The sequence below is a fragment of the Macaca fascicularis genome, chromosome 2 (genome assembly GCF_037993035.2).
Source record: "Macaca fascicularis isolate 582-1 chromosome 2, T2T-MFA8v1.1".
Taxonomy (NCBI): Eukaryota; Metazoa; Chordata; class Mammalia; order Primates; family Cercopithecidae; genus Macaca; species Macaca fascicularis.
In genome coordinates this window covers 134,142,717-134,162,552 of record NC_088376.1, presented here as the reverse complement: position 1 = coordinate 134,162,552, position 19,836 = coordinate 134,142,717, and the positions used below count along the sequence as shown (strand labels likewise).

The window sequence follows — 19,836 nt, the reverse complement described above, 5'->3', positions numbered from 1 at the left end:
GCTGTTCAACTCTTCCTCTTATTTTTCAAGCTGACTTGCTGTGCCTTTACCAGTTTACTTTTCTTTACAGTATCTGTTGAATTACTCCGGTGACGGAAGACAGGACTGTGATAATCATTTTGGGGCGGGTTAAGGAGTGTTCCAGTAGGCAAGCTAGGCATCTGGAAATAAACAGGTAGTTTGGTTGATGGTGGAGAAAGAAAATATAAAGGACAGCCAGTCAAAGCCAGATCCAGGGCATATCTCTGGAATACGGGACGATATGTTCTTTAAAAATACATGTGACAAAATCCTCTAAAGTCTGCAAAATCTGAATTTTCTTCTTTTTTTTTTTTTTTTTTAAAGCATCCTGCCTATGTAAATGTCACCACAAAAATATCTCAAGAGCAGGTTTCCCGAAACCCTGTTGGTGTGTATTTGTCTGCGTGAATGAGCTGTGTTTGGCTAGGGCTTGGTCTAGCCAGGGCACACTGCGTGTGCTGTGTCGCTGCTTGCAGACCTGGAGCGGTTTAGATACGTGTGGCATTAATAGATTTCTTTAAGTGCTAAATGCAACTTTGAAAATTACCTGCAAGCTCCAACTGATCTTTCAACTTTGAAAGTGAAGAATTACTTGAGGAATTCTTGTGGTTTCTTTGTCATTTAGTGAGAGCCCAGCCAGCTACTGTGGAGGCAAACCTCCCTGAGGTTGCCTACAAAGGGCAATGTTCCAGTGTGTTTTCTCTTCGAGTGTGCTTCAGCCGCACAGTACTTCCTGTTTATTCAAACATCTTTTTTACCACTCGGCAACCCCCGCTTCGCAGAAACAGCCAGAACCCATCTACAGCAAGAAGACGGAAATCCAAAGGCAGACAGTACGGGCTCCCTTCGCCAAACTCTTCATTTTCTCTGTAAGTGTCCAGAGAAAAAGAAACATTTTTTTTGGTGGGTTAAACTTTTAAACTAGGGATCCGTTCTTGTGCAGACATTCTCCGAAGGGCGAAATAAGATGATCCAACTTGTTTACTGCTTTTTTTCCTCCCCCTTCCCTCCTCTCTCCATCAGAGGCTTTTTTCTTTTTAGAGATTTGAGAGGACCGTCTCCTTCTAACTCCTTGTTTAATTCACTCTTGCTTTCAAATATGTCTTTGGATATAATCAGCTAAGTAAGCAGCCGGGTGGTGTCAGGATAGTTTTATAGGCTGAACGTAGATTGGAACCTCTCTCTGCTTACTGTGACATTGTTTCGCGTTGCCTTCTTTTTCTTCCTGTTATCACAAGTAGTAAGAGAATGTGGGGATGGTGCCTTTGTAATTCTGCATCTACAGAATTGTCCCCTAATGTTTGCATCACGACACCGTCATCATTTGTGAATCAGGCTTGATAATATTTGTACCAATTTCATGCCAATAAAAGTCAGACTGCTGAAACACGCACGGTCATTATCTCATTCATATTCCTATTGTTTCAACGGAGTGGGCTGCAGAGGGAAAGGGAAGCCTGCCTCACTTTCTGTGATGGTTGTTAACTTTGATGTTGGAAGGCTCTTTTCAAAATTTTCCTTGTGGATCATCAGTATGGCAGGAAAAGCCCTTGGACTTGGGCTGCCTCCTGGCTCTTGAGTAGAAGAGCGATCTAACGGCTCTCTTAGTCCTTTCTGTTGAAATGACTTTTTAAACACATGGTTTGACATTTTTTAAAAAGGTTCCACCTTTTCCTGTCTGTAGTCACTCCTTTTGCCTCTCTCCCCTCCCTCCACACCCCCCTTCCCTGACCCCCAACTTCAGTTTAATTGGTAAGCCAGGTGTTAATATTTCTTTTTTAACTATATAGTGGTCAGGGAATAGACAGGAAATGGAAAATTAGCTCTTTTGATCTTAAGAGAATTGTTATTGCTGTGAGCCTTGTTTGCTAGTCCCCAGACTAAATATTTTTAAAATTTAGTGTCTAAAACAGCATCTATTAGAATAGAGAAAGAAATATGGTCTGGGGTTGTCCAAACCTCTCATAGAAGAAACATTTAAATACATAAAATAATTGTATGTATGTGCGTGTGCATGTGTGTGTATTGCTATGGCTGTGATGGCTTTTTTGAATGTTCAGAAGTTGTTCTCCTTTGCAAGAAAAAATAAGATGTTTGCGACTGCCTTAAGGACAATTTGTTTAACAGTAGGAGTAATTGCAGGGAAAATGGAAAGAGTGACTGAAGGTATTTACTCAGATGTTAGTGTAGGTGTGGGGGCTGAAAACTCAGTGTGGGAACAGTGGGCTGCTTTTCTTGGTATCTCAGTCTATTTGATGACCATCAAATTTCCCAGCTCGCTGGTTTTGTTTTTTCTGGATGGCATGTTTGATTATTTATCAGAAGGGGAAGGGAGTAGCTGAAGCAAATAAACATGTGACCAAGTTCTGTTTTGTTTTCCACTCCAAAAGCCATGCCCTTTAACAGATATACAGAAAATAATAAATGCATTGTTTTATGATAAAAGGAAATTATATGTGTCTTTTTTTTTATTTTAAGGCAAGTGAGTTAACCCTTAAGGCTCAGGAGGCTTTTTGCCTTCTGAGAATTTGCCAGGCTTTTTATTGAGAATTAGCCTATTGCAACTAATGGTTTTATGGAACAGGATTTCCCAGGATTACTTTGTTCATTAGTTTAGCTTTTTCTAGACAGTTCACTTAGGAATGCCTGCCTCAGTAGCTTGACTGTGTGGTGTATGTGTGTGTGTTTTAAATCATAATACCATTGGACAAACCAGTGGCTCTTACCGTTTTGTTGAAGGCTATATTCTGATGTTTAAAGCTAAAGATGAATAACTCAACTAAAGGAAAGTATACCATAGTGTCTGTGGCTAGGGTACAACATAATTTATCAGAGGCCAACATTTTGTCCCTCTCTTTAAAGATGTTAGGCAGGTGCTGTAATACAGAGAGTCTACTTATATGTCTGTGTCCCTCAGAAATACCTTCTAGTCTTTAATATTATGTAACCTATTTCATTATCTTCAAGGTTGTCATTATCTCAAATTGATTCCTCCAGAGGCCAAGGGAGAGGCTCAAATCTATATTAAATTTAGATTTAAAATTTATGTATTTTTTTAGTTCTCAGGTGGGGTTTGCACGGCTTTGTGAAATCATTCTTAATATGTAGGCATTCACTGAGATATGTGCGCATACTGGCACATTCTTTAAATACAGGAACATGATTTTCTGTAGGGGCCTCCTTACTTCTCCACATCCTGAAGAAGTGATGTGCGTGATTCTAGCACAGTGCCTGGCCCAGTCACATCCAGGCCTATAAATCACAGCCGAAAATCTGTTTCATTGCCTATACTGTTTTGGAATGTGAATTGAAAATATGCACACAGAAGGGGTTCCCTCTTCATTGACTATATAAGGGAACGGTGCAGCAGAGGCTCAGATACAGCGCAACTTTCACGAGTGTTGCCCTGCAGATAACTGGGAGGTTGCTTTGCTCTTGAGAGGACAATGATGGAAGCAGTGGCCTTTCCGCCTCTCTCCAAAAGGCAGTTGGGTTGGATAATCATACTTTGTATTTATACAGAGCCCTTTGTCTGTAGAAATCAAAGTGCCTGACTAATGCTAACTTGTTAATACTCAGAACACCCCAGGGACATAGGTAGGCTGCAAAGATTATCCCACTTTTGAGGTGGGAAAATGTCCTGTTGTTAAAATCATTTACAATTTCCGGGTGTGTCTGTATTTAATGCTCATGCTAGACCTGGAAGTGCTATGATCTAGAGATCATGAGAAGCATTTTTTCCTGTGACATAGTCAGCCCTGACCACAGGCAGTCTCATGAGAAAGTGTTTTACCATGAAGAAACTGGCCTGGAAAATATAGCTAGTGCGTGATGTTGATGGTGGTGGGAGGGAGGAGGTGTTGAAGACTAATCGCGCTTAATTTTAATCTATTTGGGGTCAAAGGATGTATTTTTTTTTTTAAAGATACAGCATGGGCTGAAACTTCTGATTTTTGTTTTGTTTCTCTTTAACTCAATATGATGTTGGCAATTTAACTTCCACAAAAATCAAGTTAGTTTGTTCTTTGTGAAGAAACAGATACAGTACTGCTTATGGGCGCTGCAAAGTTAAGTCAGCGGTTGCTCTGTAGTTACATGCTTTGGGGGCAAAAGAATTGAAACATGCTGTTAACCTGGTATGGTACTGTGTGATTCTTCAATTCTGGAGTGCCGTGGGCCTCCTTCCTGGGTTTCTAAAGCACAGTGTAAAAATTAGGCAAGTGCCATTTACTGTTCAGACTCCTTTGTTGAAAGCTTTTCCAGAAAACTCCACAGTAGGGTGGAGGTGCTTGGGTTGTTTGGCTCCTTATACTGTTTGTTTGTTGGAACCTGAATATAGAAATTAGATTTGAAACAAATCTCTACTCAAAATGTGCTTTTAATTTCAAAATGTAATTTTCAAAAGACCATACAAAATGATTCCAGTTTTTGCTTAAGAAATATTCTTTTCTTTTTTCTTTCTTTTTCTTCTTTTTCTTTTTTTTTTTTTTTTTTTTTTTTTGGTTTGTTTGTTTTTTTTTTTCCTTTGAGACAGAATCTTGCTCTGTTACCCAGGCTGGAGTTCAGTAGTGCTATCTCAGCCCACTGCAGCCTGCGTCTCATGGGTTCAAGCAATTCTCATGCCTCATCCTCCTAAGTAGCTGGGACTACAGGTGTGTACCACCACACCTGGCTAATTTTTGTATTTTTAGTAGAAGACGAGTTTTGCCATGTTGCCTGGGCTGGTCTCCAACTCCTGGGCTCAAGTGGTCCCCCTGCCTTGGCCTCACAAAGTGCTGGGATTACAGGTATGAGCCACCGTGCCTGGCCCAAGGAAATTTCTTTTCTTTTATTTATTTATTATTATTATTATTTTTTGAGACGGAGTCTCGCTCTGTGACCCAGGCTGGAGTGCAGTGGTGCGATCTCAGCTCACTGCAAGCTCCGCCTCCCGGGTTCACGCCATTGTCCTGCCCCAGCCTCCTGAGTAGCTGGGACTACAGGTGCCTGCCACCGTGCCTGGCTAATTTTTTTGTATTTTTAGTAGAGACAATGTTTCATGATGTTAACCAGGATGGTCGCGATCTCCTGACCTCGTGATCCATCTGCCTCAGCCTCCCAAAGTGCTGGGATTGCAGGTGTGAGCCACCATGCCTGGCGGAAAATGCCTTTTCTTAATCATATCCCCAAATGCTGTAAATGTGTCATTGCAGATGATGGTGTCATATTTTTTTTTTATTACTCTCCCAATTCATGTATACATTTTACATATCTTCTACCATGAACTTACTACTTTCATAATCTGTAGTTATACAGCACTTTTCAAAATCACTTGTTACTTATTGAGTGTGAGGCTCTAGACTATGCACTTCACATGTATCAATTTGACATAGGCACTTTCAGTTCCTCCCATTCTTATTGAGGAAGAAACTAAGACACAGAGAGGTTAACTAGCTTGTCTCGGGTCACACAGCTAGCAAATGGTGGAACTGGCCTTCAGATCCAGACACAATGATTGGTGTGTGTTCAACCACTATGTATGCTGCTTTTGTAGAAATACAGTAATGTTTTTCAAAGCAAACTTCTATTTCTTTGTAATTCCTATGATTCTCTCTGGGTCAGTAATTCCCCCAAATTCCCAGAGAATCCTTACTTCTTCATGCCTGGAGACTCAAGTTCCATCTTATGCTAAACTGTGGTTACTGGAAGTTCCAAAGATCATTGTCACTTTTCGAGCACAACTCTGTGAACATAACTGTGTATCAGATGACCACAGTTTTTTTCAAATTCCCTTTTAAAGAGTTTCTAATTCTGCGACCAAGCCAATCAAATCTGTATTTCTTTGCCACCATAAGATGTAATCTTTCTAAAGTTCATTACAAAGTTACCTTTTTGTGTGGCTTAGATTAACCTGATATATTTTTCTATATATGTCTACTTTTTTTTTTAATCAGTCATGTTAAGCAAGTAGTCTTCTAGTTCCAGGTGAATGGAAGAACTCCAAATCCATAGGTCTGTGGATTAGTGGACTTTTTGTGTATGTCGTTCTTGAATATAGTGAAGGGATTCTATCCAGGTTGTGTGAACTTGACCACATTACATAAACTTTCGGTTTATATAAAGCAATTTAGAACCAATTGTAGTTGAAATTCAGTGTTAAGTCACCATTTTCTTCATTGGTAGCATCACCACCAGTATCATCATCTCCCCCTAGCTCAATATTTGCCTCTTAGGCAGCCATTCCTGCATTGGGAATTAGCAAGGCATGGGTGAATGTTTGGTAAGAGTCAGAAAGAGTCATATTTGCTCAAGTGCCTTTGCCATTGGAAAGAGCCAGGATTCTCAGCTGCATGTCATCTGTGTGACTACAGATAAACCATGTACCCCTCTTGTCCTCAGTTTGCTTTTTGTACAATTAAAGTTGACTGCCTTAGATCTCTTTGGGTTCAAGAGAGGATGCTGCAAGTTTTCTTAGTGTTTCTATAAAGAGGACGACCAGTGGTTTGAGATCACTGGGAAAAAGGAATCTTTGCTTTCCATTGAGAAAATATATTCTCTTATGCCTGGGGCAGTGTATTATACATATAGTAATAGTTTTAGTTTCCATTTACTGAATAACTATCATGCTTCAGGTGCTGTGCTAAGGGCTTTACCTACATATGTCACATAATCTTTACAATTTAACCTCTCTGGTCTTGTGTGTCTCTGTTTTTTTTTTTTTATTTTTTGTTTTTTGTTTTTTGGTTTTTTTTGACACACAGTTTATGATCTACATGTTAAAATAACCACAAACATAATGCGTGCACCACACACTTGCATACATCATGCTGTATTATAAGTATCAATTGAAATAGTGATATTTGAAACATTTTTCTATATGCTTTGCATAATAAGTAACACAAATATTTTGGAGTAGGTAAAATAGTTTAACTATTGTAGTTATTTTACATACTTTAAACAATGTATTTATAGTAAACAATTGTGGTGTTTTTATTTGGGGATTGTTTTTTAATATTATTTTTTCCAAGAATTGTCCAGAATTTTTTTCTCTCCAGAGAGAAGAAAAAAAAAATTATAAGCGTATAACTGCTGAAAAGGCAAAAACTGAGAAAGGTCTAACCTGATAGGCCCAACTTGAAAATAATTTCTTTTCAGCACTAGGTAGTAGACATATGGAGTCCCTCTGTATCATTTTTTTTTTAAAAAAATATAACTTCAACTTTTAATTTAAATTCATGGGTACATGTGCAGATTTGTTACCTGGGTATATCGCATGATGCTGAGTTTGGGGATATCCCGACACCCAGGTACTGAGCATAGTACCCAGTAGTTAGTTTTTTCACCCTTGCCCACTTCCCTCTCTCTCTCTCTCTCCCTCATCTGTTAACTGGGTATAATTTACCTCAAAGAATTGTGAAAAAATAAATAATATAATGACTCTGTACTGTTTGGTACTTGTCTGGCAATAAACACTAAAAAAATTACAACTTTTAATTATCTTCCTTATCCCCAATGACCAGGGCAGGTTTAATAACACAGTAAGTTAGCACCTATACCACCTCCACTAAAAAAAGAAGAAAAATGTATTTATAGCAGAGTGCAAGAGTCTACAGTGGCTTAAAACAAGAGCTAGAAATCCTGCTGGACCTAAAAGTCACACCGAGTGGGTCAGGAGAAGAGGTCTCACTTAGATGGAGGTGAAGTGTAAGATACAGGTGTCCAGAGTCATTAACTGTGGCTGGACTTTAGTGAAATTTGGGTAAAAAAAAGAAAAAGACTTGTGTTCTCTTAGCTCTACTTTTCTATTATTTGCTTTACGAAAAGTTCCTTTTATAAAAAAATCCACCCTTGGCTTAGCTGAACCAAAGAATGAGGGACTTGTCCAGAATGAGGCTTGAGGAAGAGCTGAGAATCAAGGTATGATGGGGACAACATCAATATTCCAAAAGAAGGTGGATGAACTCAGATAACCAGAGAGGTGAAAACACAGTGTGTGAGAGAGCAGAGATAGCTGGACTTGTTAATTCCTTCCTGTCCGCCTGCTTGGAGTTTGCCATCACAACAGTAGAAACACAGGATGCTGCTACAGGGATTCAGAAGCAGGGCTGGTCCCTTGGGTCTGGGGATATCAGGGGACACTGCTGCTTGAAGGAATTGGATTGTGAACAGAGTTTTTAGGGAATGGTTGAATTTAGATGAAAAAGATTCTTAGATGCCATGTAAATGGGGGCAAAGAACAGGGAGGGCAGACTTGTAGATATGGTTATGGCTCACGGAGTCCTGGCCGTGGAAAGATCTGGTTGAAAAAAAGCAAGTCTTTTGTGTGGGGAAAAGAAGGGAGATTAAAGTTAGAAGGTGTGACACTGAGAAAAGACCCTTCCCTTCATTTTGGAAGCAGAGGAGCCCACAGTGAGTCATGCATTTTGAGCTCCGGAGGTCTGCATAGCCCTTTGCCAAGATTACCCACAGCCATCTTTGGTCTAATCAGTGACCTTGGTACAGTGTGAGTATCAAGTTCTCATGAGACAATGTTTTGTTTTTGTTTTTCCATCCTAGTCACTCTGTAGACTTGTGACCTTGGGCAAGTCACTGAACTTGACAATCTGTCTCTGTTTGCCCATTTTAAATCAAGAGTTATACAACTTTCCCCAACTTCCCTTAGAAAAGTTGGGAACAAGAAATAAAATTAGTATAGAGAGAAACTAACTAGCACAGCGTCTGGTTCATAGTAAACAATTCAATACAGTGTTTTTATTTAGTGTCTTAAATGTAGGGAAGTTATGCTGCACTTGTCTCTGTGTTTCTGGATGCTCCTCATTTTTCAAATTGTTATACAGATACAATCTTAGCTATTTTAAATAACGCTTTAAGGAGTGTAAATTAATGGAGAATATTAGGATTTCCCCCCTCCAATCCTAATGTTTGATCAATAGTGAGTAGTTCCACATTTTACATTATTAATCTTATTTGGGCCTTTCCTATATTCCCATTTCTGTTTCTTTCTTTTGTCTTCTATCTGCTGGAATGTTGCCTCTAAATCATTTTTACTCTTTGCTTCTTTGCCCAAATTCAGGCAAGAAAAGGAAGGTACTTTGTGAAGCAAAGCATTCATAGGTGTTAATTGCCTCTTAGGGCATCCCGAGTATGTGTGACTTATAGTATAAGAAAAAAAGAAATACAGCACCATATTTGTTTGAGCAAGAACTGGGTTCAGTGTTACTAGGAAAATCATGGAAAATCCTCCATTATTTTGAGCATAATTCTAGTTAGATTCTTCCACAAGCTTCAAAATTAGCAAGTCTCATTCTGAGGTATGAAAAGATGTGAATCTGAATTATTCATAATGAGAGTTGCTGAGCTGCACCCTCATAAAAGGCAATTGCAAAAAACAGTGGGTTAAATACAGTGAGTTAATAGAGCCTTTTGATTCATTTATCCTTGCATTTGACCCCGATTTTTTTCTACTTTGGGAACCTGGAGGATGGGGCCAACTTATTTATTTTTAAACACAATCTAGTCTTAAACAGAGGGGAAAAAGAGTTTGATGCAGCATCCAACTTAACATTTTAGACATTTTCTAATAAACTTCACTTTGGTTTTACTTCATTGCAACGCTAATGTGGCCTACAGTCATAGCAGCCTAGGCTGTGATCTTGTCAACTCTCATGAGCTAAACAGGCTCAGGCTTGGGCACTGCTTGAATGGAATCCCTCCAAAGACAACTCAGGTGCCGGAGACTTGGTGTAATGATTCAGCGTCTGGCACTGGCTCCAAGAGGAGCAACCAGCCAGTGCCTCAGCAAGGTGGTTATAGGGCCCTATGTTAATGGGAGTAGGAGTATGATGGTGGTGGTTTTTTTTTTTTTTTTTAGCTCTTCCAGAAGACTTCAGATAGACTTCCTGACTGTTGGTAGTCGTTAAACTTACTACACCTGATTTTGCAAGAGGACCATAGACCATAGATACCCCCCCCCCTTTTTTTTTGATGTCATGAAGATCCTATGCTTTAGCTTCCTGGCTGGGAAGTATCCTATACGTGCCTTTCAAGTAAAAAAGGTTACTCATAGTCGCAAGCGGATACAGGGTTTGCTGACCCCTTCCTGGGCTTGATTGGTGGTGGGGTTTCTAGCAGAATGCCACCTCCTATCTAGAGCCTTCGGCATCTCTGTGTGTCCATGTCTCCTGTAGTTGGTGCATGGAATGGCTTTTAAATGCACAACAGTAATGCAGGCAAATCATGAGGTGGTGCAGGAACACATTTGCGCAATTCTCTTTCGTCCCAGTTCTTGAAGGAAAAGAAAAAAAAGAAAGAAAGAAGGAAAGAAGGAAGGAAGGAAGGAAAGAGAAAAGAAAGAAATAATTTTTTGCCATCTTTTCCTCCCCAAGAAAATATACTCAAATAAATTGCTGACTTTAAAAGAAACAAAAAGCACAACTCCCAAACCTACCTTTGCGGTATTTGTTGAACATTAAAGTAAAAGAAAAGCAAGGAATATACATAATAGGCATCATAGCAATGATAACCACCTTACGTGTAGCTTAAAGAATATAAAATCATGTCTGTAAGTATATGTGAAACCTAACATTGGAAGTAGATCTAGGAGAGGTTCAGGCTGGTGTGGGGTGATAAAGTGGTCCAAGTACTGCAGAGAGTGCTTTGGCCTGGCCTTTACCTCTTCCCCACCGTCCCCACACAGAGATGACACTGCCCATGACCCATGATTGTAACTCCTCTGCAGTTAGGACAATGATGACCATAGAGAACAGTGACTTTTCTGTTTCTTGTCCCTTTCCATTTTGACTCAAACACATAATGTTGGAATGCTGTAGATACGGAGTTGTCTCTGCTCTGATTTTTCTCCATGCCTATCTTGACGTTGTCTCATAAACTTATTTACAAAGACTGGAACACTTTTTCAAATCCATGCAAAATGTCCTACCTGAATATCAGCTGTTATTAAATGCTCTGTAAGCATAGGATAATTTGTCCAGCTGTCGGAACTCTTGAGGATGGATGATGCTACCTAGAGCCTTTCCTTTCTCAGCCACTGATTCAAATTCAATATATCCCAGTTGATGTAAGACTTGGCTGTCTACTGCACCTGCTTTTGGGGTTGAGTCAAGTGGATTTACTACCGGTGAATGTTCAGAGTCCACACCCTTATTTGCAGTATCATAGAGTAGACCAAGCAGTGACTGGTACAAAGAAACTGTTAAAGGCTGTCTGTGAATGGTCATTACCCCCTGTAAGTTTTGTTGGAGGATGTGTTTTGTTTTCTATTTACGACGCCAATAACCTGACTCAACGATTTACTGCAGTGCTTTTGTTCTTCCCTTGTGTATCTAATAGTTACATAGTCATTAGAATTGGAATCTTTCTTTGAGCATCTAATATTTTCACAATCACCAGAATCCCTCCATGAGATTAGCTTACTTTTTCCATTGTCTTGTTATAACCAAGTGCTCTATTTGTAAAATGAAATTTTTAAAAAAGTGTTTGAAGAACCTGTTGCTTTGGAATCCTGCTGATTCTGTATGAATACTTCCAGTTCTACAAGCCACTGTCATTTCTTTCTTTTTCTTTAAGTCATTCACAGCCCTTAATTCCTTCCTGCACTAGAGTGATTGCTCTGTCTAAAGCAAAATGATGATGAAGTTTCCTTGCATACTCAGTCCCCAGTCTTGCTACAGAGTGATTGTCAGATTGTGTTAAATGATCATTGCTTTGGTTGCTGGGGTTGAACAAAGATAGCAAACTAGTTTAGGGGAACCAGGCTCTCTAGAGGGACTCAGAGGATGTAGAGGATGAGAAACAGAGGAGAGAATATGACTCCTTTCCTACTAATCTTCCCATGCTGCTTTTCTCTTTTTACAAGCTTTTCCTCCCACCCCCATATCCACAGTGACTGTTGATTAGCCCATGAAATTATCTGAAAAACAGGTTTGATCTTGAGGGGTGGGGAGAGTCTAGGAAAAGAAATTAGAAGAAGGATGGCTGACTCAGACCAGCCTTTCAAGCTGGAAATGGGACAACTTCTCAGGGCAGACAGGAAATAACCAACTCTCGACTGGCCACCAATAAGGCACGTGCTGTCTTCATTCTGTGGGTGCTCAGGATCTCATACTGATCCGAACTGCTGTCAGTTACCTACCAGCAGAAACACATCTTCAAAGTTTGAGGCAAGTTTTAAACAGTTTCGGATCAAAAGCACATGGATATATTTCCTTTTCAGAACATCAACATTGAATCTGAGCTTAAAGAACAGCTAATTAATAATGTTCTTGCTCCTTGGCCAAACTCTAAAATTATTTTGGGGAACTGATTGAAAGATGTGTTTATATAAAATTCTAACCAGTGAAATCTTTGGGGATCTCAGAATACAGATAGCAACCTAAGACGGGGATTGACAGACTTTTCCAGTAAAGAGCCAGATAAGAAATATTTTAGGTCTCAAGGGCCATGTGGTCTCTGTCAAAAGTCGTTGACTCCATTTTGTAGCAGGAAAGTAGCCATAGATTATATATAAGGGGATGAGCTTGACTGTGTTCCAATAAAACTTTATTGGTAAATACCAAAATTTGAATACCATATAAGTTTCACATGTCATAATATAATCTTATTTTATTTTTTTCAACCATTTAAGTAAGCAAAAACCATTCTTATGCTTTGAGCTGATATATGACAGATGTACAAAACAGGTGAGAGACTGAATTTGGTCCACGGGCTATAGTTTGCTGGCCCATGACTAGAAACTTTCCAGTTAGTCATATTTTTTTAAGATGTCCATGTGTCAGTGGCTTATCTCAGACCCTGTCACCAAGTGTGTTATGCAAAACATTTTAGAAAGATTTTCTCCTTCTACCAGCTTGCTTTATGTATGTGTGCATGCCTGTTCAAACCATATTTTATATAAACTTGTTGATGTTTCTTAAAATATGGTAGACACGTTTTTGAACATCGGCTACCTTGATAAACATGCTAAACATAGAATTACCTAGCCCCTAAATATAAGCACCTGCTATGATCTTAGAATGTAAATAGCTCAGAAGTTGTAAACATGCTTATGTAAAACATAATTTGTAAATAACAGATGGCGCTTATTTACTAAGAATATGAAGGCACTGATGAGAATGAAGTAATCTTGGACCAATAGAATGGAAGGTGTGTCAAAAATGTCCAGGTTCCCAGTTAATGTGAAAACATGACCTACCAAGCCAGCAGTGAAAGGACCATCTCACTGGCTCTTGAGTGCTGAGAGCTGGCCGTGGACCATGGCATGCCAGCCATCGGGCAGTTCCAACCCCTTGTGCAGATCCAAGCATAGATGGGAGACTAGTCAATCCACAGTTGAGATGAAAGTGATGTGTGCCTGCCCCCCACTCCCCCCCGCCCCACCCACTTCTTCTTTTAGCTCAGAGAGTCACTTATTTTAGTTTGAAGGAAAATAAATGTGAATGTGTGCAACTGGGCTCTAAGTGCCTTGGTTTTATCATTCACCTCCACTCTGTGACATCCTCAAACTGTGTCTTTACTGTAACCCGAGCCTAGCATGAAAATACAGGACCAGGTTATCCAGTGCCAGGCAATTGTCACATCTATTATAAAGGAAGTGTTGACTCAACCCAGCCCAGGAACCACCACCAAGAGTAAAAGGTCTCCAGAGATGGGATTGGACCTTTTACATTATTTACATTAGCAATTGATCTGGAACTTGAGTCAGAGTTGATCCTTGCTTCTTAAGAGAGAAATTCATTTATTCATATCCTTTCTGTCTCTCTCTTTCTGCTGCTTGCCCTCTCCTTCCTCCTTTTTCACCCTTCTGTCTCCCTCTCCCATAAACTCAAACACATATCCACACACATTCTGTATCCAGAGAATCTAATTTTATCTTCAAACAATATATCCTAAGGGACTTTTCTCTAATTGTGATTGAGATATTGTTATAAGAATAAGAAAAGTCCATTCTCACTCCTCAATTGTATTGGAGTAATCTCTGGCCTGGCACTGTGCCTCACAGCTGTAATCCCAATACTCTGAGAGGCCAAAGTGGGAGGATTGCTTGAGCCCAGAAGTTTGAAACCAGCTGGGACAACACAGTGAGATCCTGTCTCTACAAAAATGAAAAAATTAGCTGGGTGTGGTGGCCCATGCCTGTAGTCCCAGCTACTCAGGAGGCTGAGGTGGGAGGATTGTTTGAGCCCAGGAGGTCAAGGCTACGGTGAGCCATGATTGTGCTACTGCACTGCAGCCCAGGCAACAGAGTGAGACCTTGGCTCGAAGGAAAAAAAAAAAAAAAAGATTATCTCTGGGGTTTAGGCAGTGGAGTTGGAGATGAAGGACATAATCTGTTCTGATCACATAACAGGTAAAAATGGCTATCAAGTCATCATCTACAGGAAACATGGTGAACATAGATCTCTGACATAGTTTCCAAAGGGGATCCCATCAGTCATTGCACATTTTTCACTGTCCCACACTGAACATTATAATAAGCGTTTTTTTACTTTTTACAAATCGTAGATGCTGGATATTTGTATTATAATGCCCAGATACATAGTGTTAAACATTAAGGATTTATTGCCTCTCCTTGCATGTGACAATTTAAAATCTAGACCACAGTAATTTATATATCATGGAAAGGAAACACCTTTTAGTGATTGATTTCAAAGCATGTTATAAGTTCTGTTCAGTTAGGTTTTAAAACTCCTGCTGAGACCTAAGGCAATTTTTAAATGGATTTTAATTTGGGGAGGATATGGATAATAATTTGTTCCTACTCTGTTAACATACTCCTGATAAAGCTGGGGAATTATTGTGGGATAATTCATAGCAATTCATATCAAAATGAATTATTCTCTGCACTAGTGTTGTTTCTCCATCCCAAATATTTAAAGTTATTTTACCTGTGTTTATTCATTTGGGGGCTGAAATTTGGAAGCCAGTTTGCACATCTTTATCTTGTGGTGTTCTCTGTTCAGCAGGTCGGCTACAGTTTCCCTTGGGTTCACACAAGTTTGCAAACCTTTTCCCCCTGTGCTTGTATCTTGGATTATCATCTTTAGTGGGCCTCTGTTTGAGATGGTATGAAGAGGCTGGGGTTTGCAATATGATTACTTAAGTTCAGGTACCCTATATTGGGTCTGAAAAAAAAAAGGTATGACTTTTTTACCCCCTTCAAACCAGAAAAATTAAATCTGTGGATCCTAGTAGCTAATTTTGAAATGTGTGATCATTCTGTAGAGCCAGCTCAGTAAGCATTTGTTGAAAACTTAGGTTTAAGTTCTATACTTTCCTTTGCTTATGTACATTTATGAGACCATGCTCATATAAGAATAGTTTTGTGATGGCCGGACACGATAGCTCATGCCTGTAATCCCAGCACTTTGGGAAGCTGAGGCGGGCAGATCACTGAGGTCGGGAGTTTGAGACCAGCCTGGCCAACATGACAAAACCCTGTCTCTACTAAAAACACAAAAACTAGCAAGGCATGGTGGTAGGTGCCTATAGTCCCAGCTACTCGGGAGGCTTGGGCAGGAGAATTGCTTGAAACCAGGAGGCAGAGGTTGCAGTGAACCAAGATTGCGCTACTGCACTCCAGCCTGGGCAACAGAGCAAGATTTTGCCCCCTCCTCCCCCTGCCAAAAAAAAGAATAGTTTTGTGTATATGTGTGTATGTTTTTCTCGAAGACACTTCGCTGAACTGAGGAGTTGACTATAGCTGCTCTGAGACTTGACTGTTTAAAAATTGAGGCCGGGTACAGTGGCTCACACCTGTAATTCCAGCACTTTGGGAGGCCGAGGCGGGTGGATCACCTGAGGTCAGGAGTTAGAGACCAGCCTCGCCAACATGGCAAAACTCCATGTCTACTAAAAATACAAAAATTCACCAGGTGTAGTGACACACGTCTGTAGTCCCAGCTACTCAGGAGGCTGAGGCAGGAGAAGTACTTGAATCCGGGAGGCAGAGATTGCAGTGAGCCGAGATCTCACCACTGCACTCCAGCCTGGGTGACAGAGTGAGACTCCGTCTTAAAAAAAAAAAAATAAATAATAATAATAATAATAATAAAAAAAAGTGAGTGCCTGTTCTCCCAGTATTTGGTGGAGTATAAGTTATATAGAGTCTTCATTACTTTGTTTTTCTTTGCTTGCTTTATTTTAGTGTTAAATGTGTGTGTAACCTTTCTCCTCTTCCCCACCATATTTTTCTCTGCACTGTCATCTACAGTCCCTCTCTCTGCCTTTCCAACTAGCAACCAAACCGTTCTTTGCTGATCGGTCTATTATTCTGAGAACCCTGATGATAGCACTTAAAATATATAACCGTTCCCTTTCTACATTAAAAAGCCGTAAAACCTTCATGTGAAATAACTAAGGGAACATATATAGTAGGAGAAGAGGCTTTTGCTCCTGCAGACACCTTGCAAAGGGGACTGGGACTATTTTTCTTATATGATATAAATGAAATCTTCACTCTGCCCACTTTTACACCTACGCATGTACTGAGCGTCTCCAAGGAGACAAGGAAACCCGGAGTCCAGTGATGGTGAATCCTCCCTGAGACAGCAGGCTAGAGTCTCAGGCAACTCTCCCAGGCGTCTTGGCTTCCAGATGCCCCACTCAGACAGCCCCTTTTCTCGAGGCTCTTCCAGGCAGGCCTTGTCGAATCTGTCTCTCCCTTCACAGCCGAACTAGCCTGTGCATTACATCTGAAGGGCTGGTCGTGGTGAGTTCAGTAGGCAGAAGGCCTCCCTGGGACACGGGGGTGGACGTAGTAGGGAGGTGGGATAGCAGGGTTCCACTTTTCTCGTGGTCTTTTCTTTGTCACTTATGTATCGGTGCTTGTGTTTGTCAGCTTTCATTAGCACCTCTTAAACACAAAGGCGCCACTCAACCTTACACAGTGTCTTAAAAATATTATGTGTTACAACTCTAGTTATGAGCACAGTTCAGTGAGCGTGTCCTTTTAGGAGAAGCACTGTTCTTGCACATTCCATGTTTTTAGGTGTCTGCTCATGAACACTAATCCTCTAGACTACTCTGTTTTCTCTTTCTTCTGAGTTCAATGCACAGGGACACCCAGGCCCTCTTACCTCTCTTCCCTTCCACCATTGTCCCTGTAACTTTTCTTGTAAATATACACGTTATTTTCTTATATAAATGAAGTACCTGTTCCTTTTTAAGGAACACACTACCATCATAAGTCCGTTACGCTAAGTTTCTAAGACTGTAGCCTCAGGTCCTTTTGATGTATTGATGACATCTATGTGTGCCTCTTCTTTGATGCACAAATAATTTGGTTACCATATAGAAATTATTATTCATATAATAAGAAGTCTCATTTTGTGTCTAAACTCTAAGCACACCATTTAATGAGCATTCTCGACATCTCTGCCATGTTCTCTGCCATTCTTGGTTCTCAGCTGCATTGACTCAAGTAACCCAACTTTTCATATGACTTTCTAGCACAATATCCTCAAACTTCAGTTTTCTGTTGCTAATCCTACTGCCATCTTTGGAAAGGTGTGTGGCTAGCCATTATTCTTGTTCTGAATTCTTTGGCAGTGAATGTCTTCGTGGGGGTGTATCGATGGCATTGTTTTTTTCTTTTTTACTTGAACTTTTATTTATTTTATTTTATTTTATTTTTTGAGGTGGACACTTACTCTGCTACCCAGGCTGAAGCGCAGTGGTGCTGTCTCAATTCACCCCAACCTCCGCCTTCTGGATTCAAGCGATTCTTCTGCCTCAGCCTCCCAAGTAGCTGGGATTACAGGCATCTGCCACCACACCCAGCTGATGTTTGTATTTTTAGTAGAGACAGGGTTTCACCATGTTGGCCAGGCTGGTCTCAAACTCCTGACCTCAAGTGATCTGCCCGCCTCAGTCTCCCAAAGTGCTGGGATTACAGGCGTGAACCACCACGCCCAGTCTTGAACTTTTAAAAAGATTTGTCAGTCATATGTTAAACATTTTAGAGGACTCTTCTGTTTTCTTCCTGCTTTATCTCCAATTCATACTACCTCCCCAGTGTCTACCTTTAAGGAAAAACCTTTCCATATTGTAAGCCTGAAAGGGTCATTTGTAATAAACGTAACCAGTTTTGTTCACAGATACATAATGTTCCTCTTTAAGATGACTAGAGATCAGATTTGCCAAATTTTCCTCTCTGATTTCTATCAAGGTCATCCTAGGTATGTCTCATCTGTTTCATCTTCCTTCCTAGATAGCCTAACCAGTGTATACTTTTCCTGTGATCCACCACTTAGTTGTTTCTTTTTATTTGGACTCAGATCGGGTGAAAGTATTACTTTCAACTTGAGTCCCCACATTTCCCCAAGAAGAACTGGGGGGAGGGTGAAGGTGATCCTAAAAAAGGGCCCTGTAGTGTCTCCCAAGTTTTCCTCTTTGCCCGGGTTCCTCCTAGTGTCTCTGTCATCTTTCTTCAGAGTCCCAATCACTCATGGTCTTAAATTTCATGTCAGATCTGTAGTAGGAATAAAGTATGTGCTTAGATGCCTGTGGAACTGTGGATGAAATTGACCAAGTCAAAGGAAACGTAAACAAATTCTGGAAAGTTTTCCAACTAAGACTGATGGGAAGTTTCGTTTGCTGTTTTCATTTGCCAGGAAATAGGAAAGTCAGGACCCAGTCCCAAAGCGCACTTCCTGGAATCCTTTTTTATGAAGAGTCCCCCGAACCTGTGTAGTAACGCAAAGGATTTTCATCTGTTTTTCCTTCCAGGCACTTCAGGTGGCAAGACAGCTCCTCCTTCAGCAGCAACAGCAGCAGCAAGTTAGTGGATTAAAATCTCCCAAGAGGAATGACAAACAACCAGCTCTTCAGGTAACAATTCTTTTTCTTTTTAAATTGACATTCTACCCTTTGGGATAACTGATAAGCAGTTCAGGAGTGGATTGTGTTGAGCATTGCAAATCATGTAAGAAAATCTTCTGTGGAAAGTGCATTTTTGGTTTACTAGCAGGGTATAACATTTTGGGGAAAATGTGTATTTGACCAAAAGTTTTATTGTCAGGCGTAAGATCTCCTGATCGGTGAATTATAATAGAAGGATAAGGAGTTGCAAGTGTTGAGTTGCTGATAGGCAGTGTAGGTTACCAGTGAGAAAAGTTCATAGTACTCAGAATTGTCACCACATTCTCTTATGTTGCATCTGGAAATGGGATAAACACACAGACACACACTTATTTTAGTGTAGTCATCCTCAATAGGGATGATTCCCCCCCCCCCGCCCCCCCACTGCTGCCCCCCACCAGAGGACAATGGGCAATGTCTAGAGACGTTTTTGGTTGCCACAACTAGCAGGGCAGAGGTGTTGCTGGCATCCAGTAGGTACAGGCCGGGATCTTGCCAAACACCCTGCAATGCACAGGACACAACACACTGTAATTCATCCCAGAATGTCAGTAGCATCAAGAACTATGACTTGGCCTGAGGAGGATGTGGTACTTTTAATATTATGTCTTGTAATGATTCTAATATATACCCAATTCTTCAGTGGATATGTTCAGAATGTTTCTAGGTCATCATTTTTTTTTTTTTTTTTTTTGAGGCGGAGTCTCGCTCTGTCGCCCAGGCTGGAGTGCAGTGGCCAGATCTCGGCTCACTGCAAGCTCCGCCTCCCGGATTTACGCCATTCTCCTGCCTCAGCCTCCTGAGTAGCTGGGACTACAGGCGCCTGCCACCTCGCCCGGCTAGTTTTTTGTATTTTTTAGTAGAGACGGGGTTTCACTGTGTTAGCCAGGATGGTCTCGATCTCCTGACCTCGTGATCCGCCCGTCTCGGCCTCCCAAAGTGCTGGGATTACAGGCTTGA

General features: G+C 40.6%; 1 protein-coding gene across 41 annotated transcripts in view; it reads left to right on the top strand.

Moving 5' to 3' along the window:
- Positions 1–19,836, top strand: part of FOXP1 (forkhead box P1) — a 632,383-nt gene that overhangs the window by 455,115 nt on the left and 157,432 nt on the right. For 30 of the 41 annotated variants that reach the window (XR_012431355.1, XR_012431354.1, XM_065539493.1 and 27 more), the window contains one exon: positions 18,745–18,846. Coding sequence is in view for 27 of the 41 variants with exons in the window: in XM_065539493.1 (XP_065395565.1) it covers positions 18,745–18,846 (102 nt within the window). In the remaining 14 variants the exon portion in view is untranslated. Of the gene's footprint in view, positions 1–801; positions 891–18,744; positions 18,847–19,836 lie in introns of those variants that run through there. The other 11 variants (XR_012431353.1, XR_012431352.1, XM_015445375.3 and 8 more) reach the window with 1 other exon arrangement.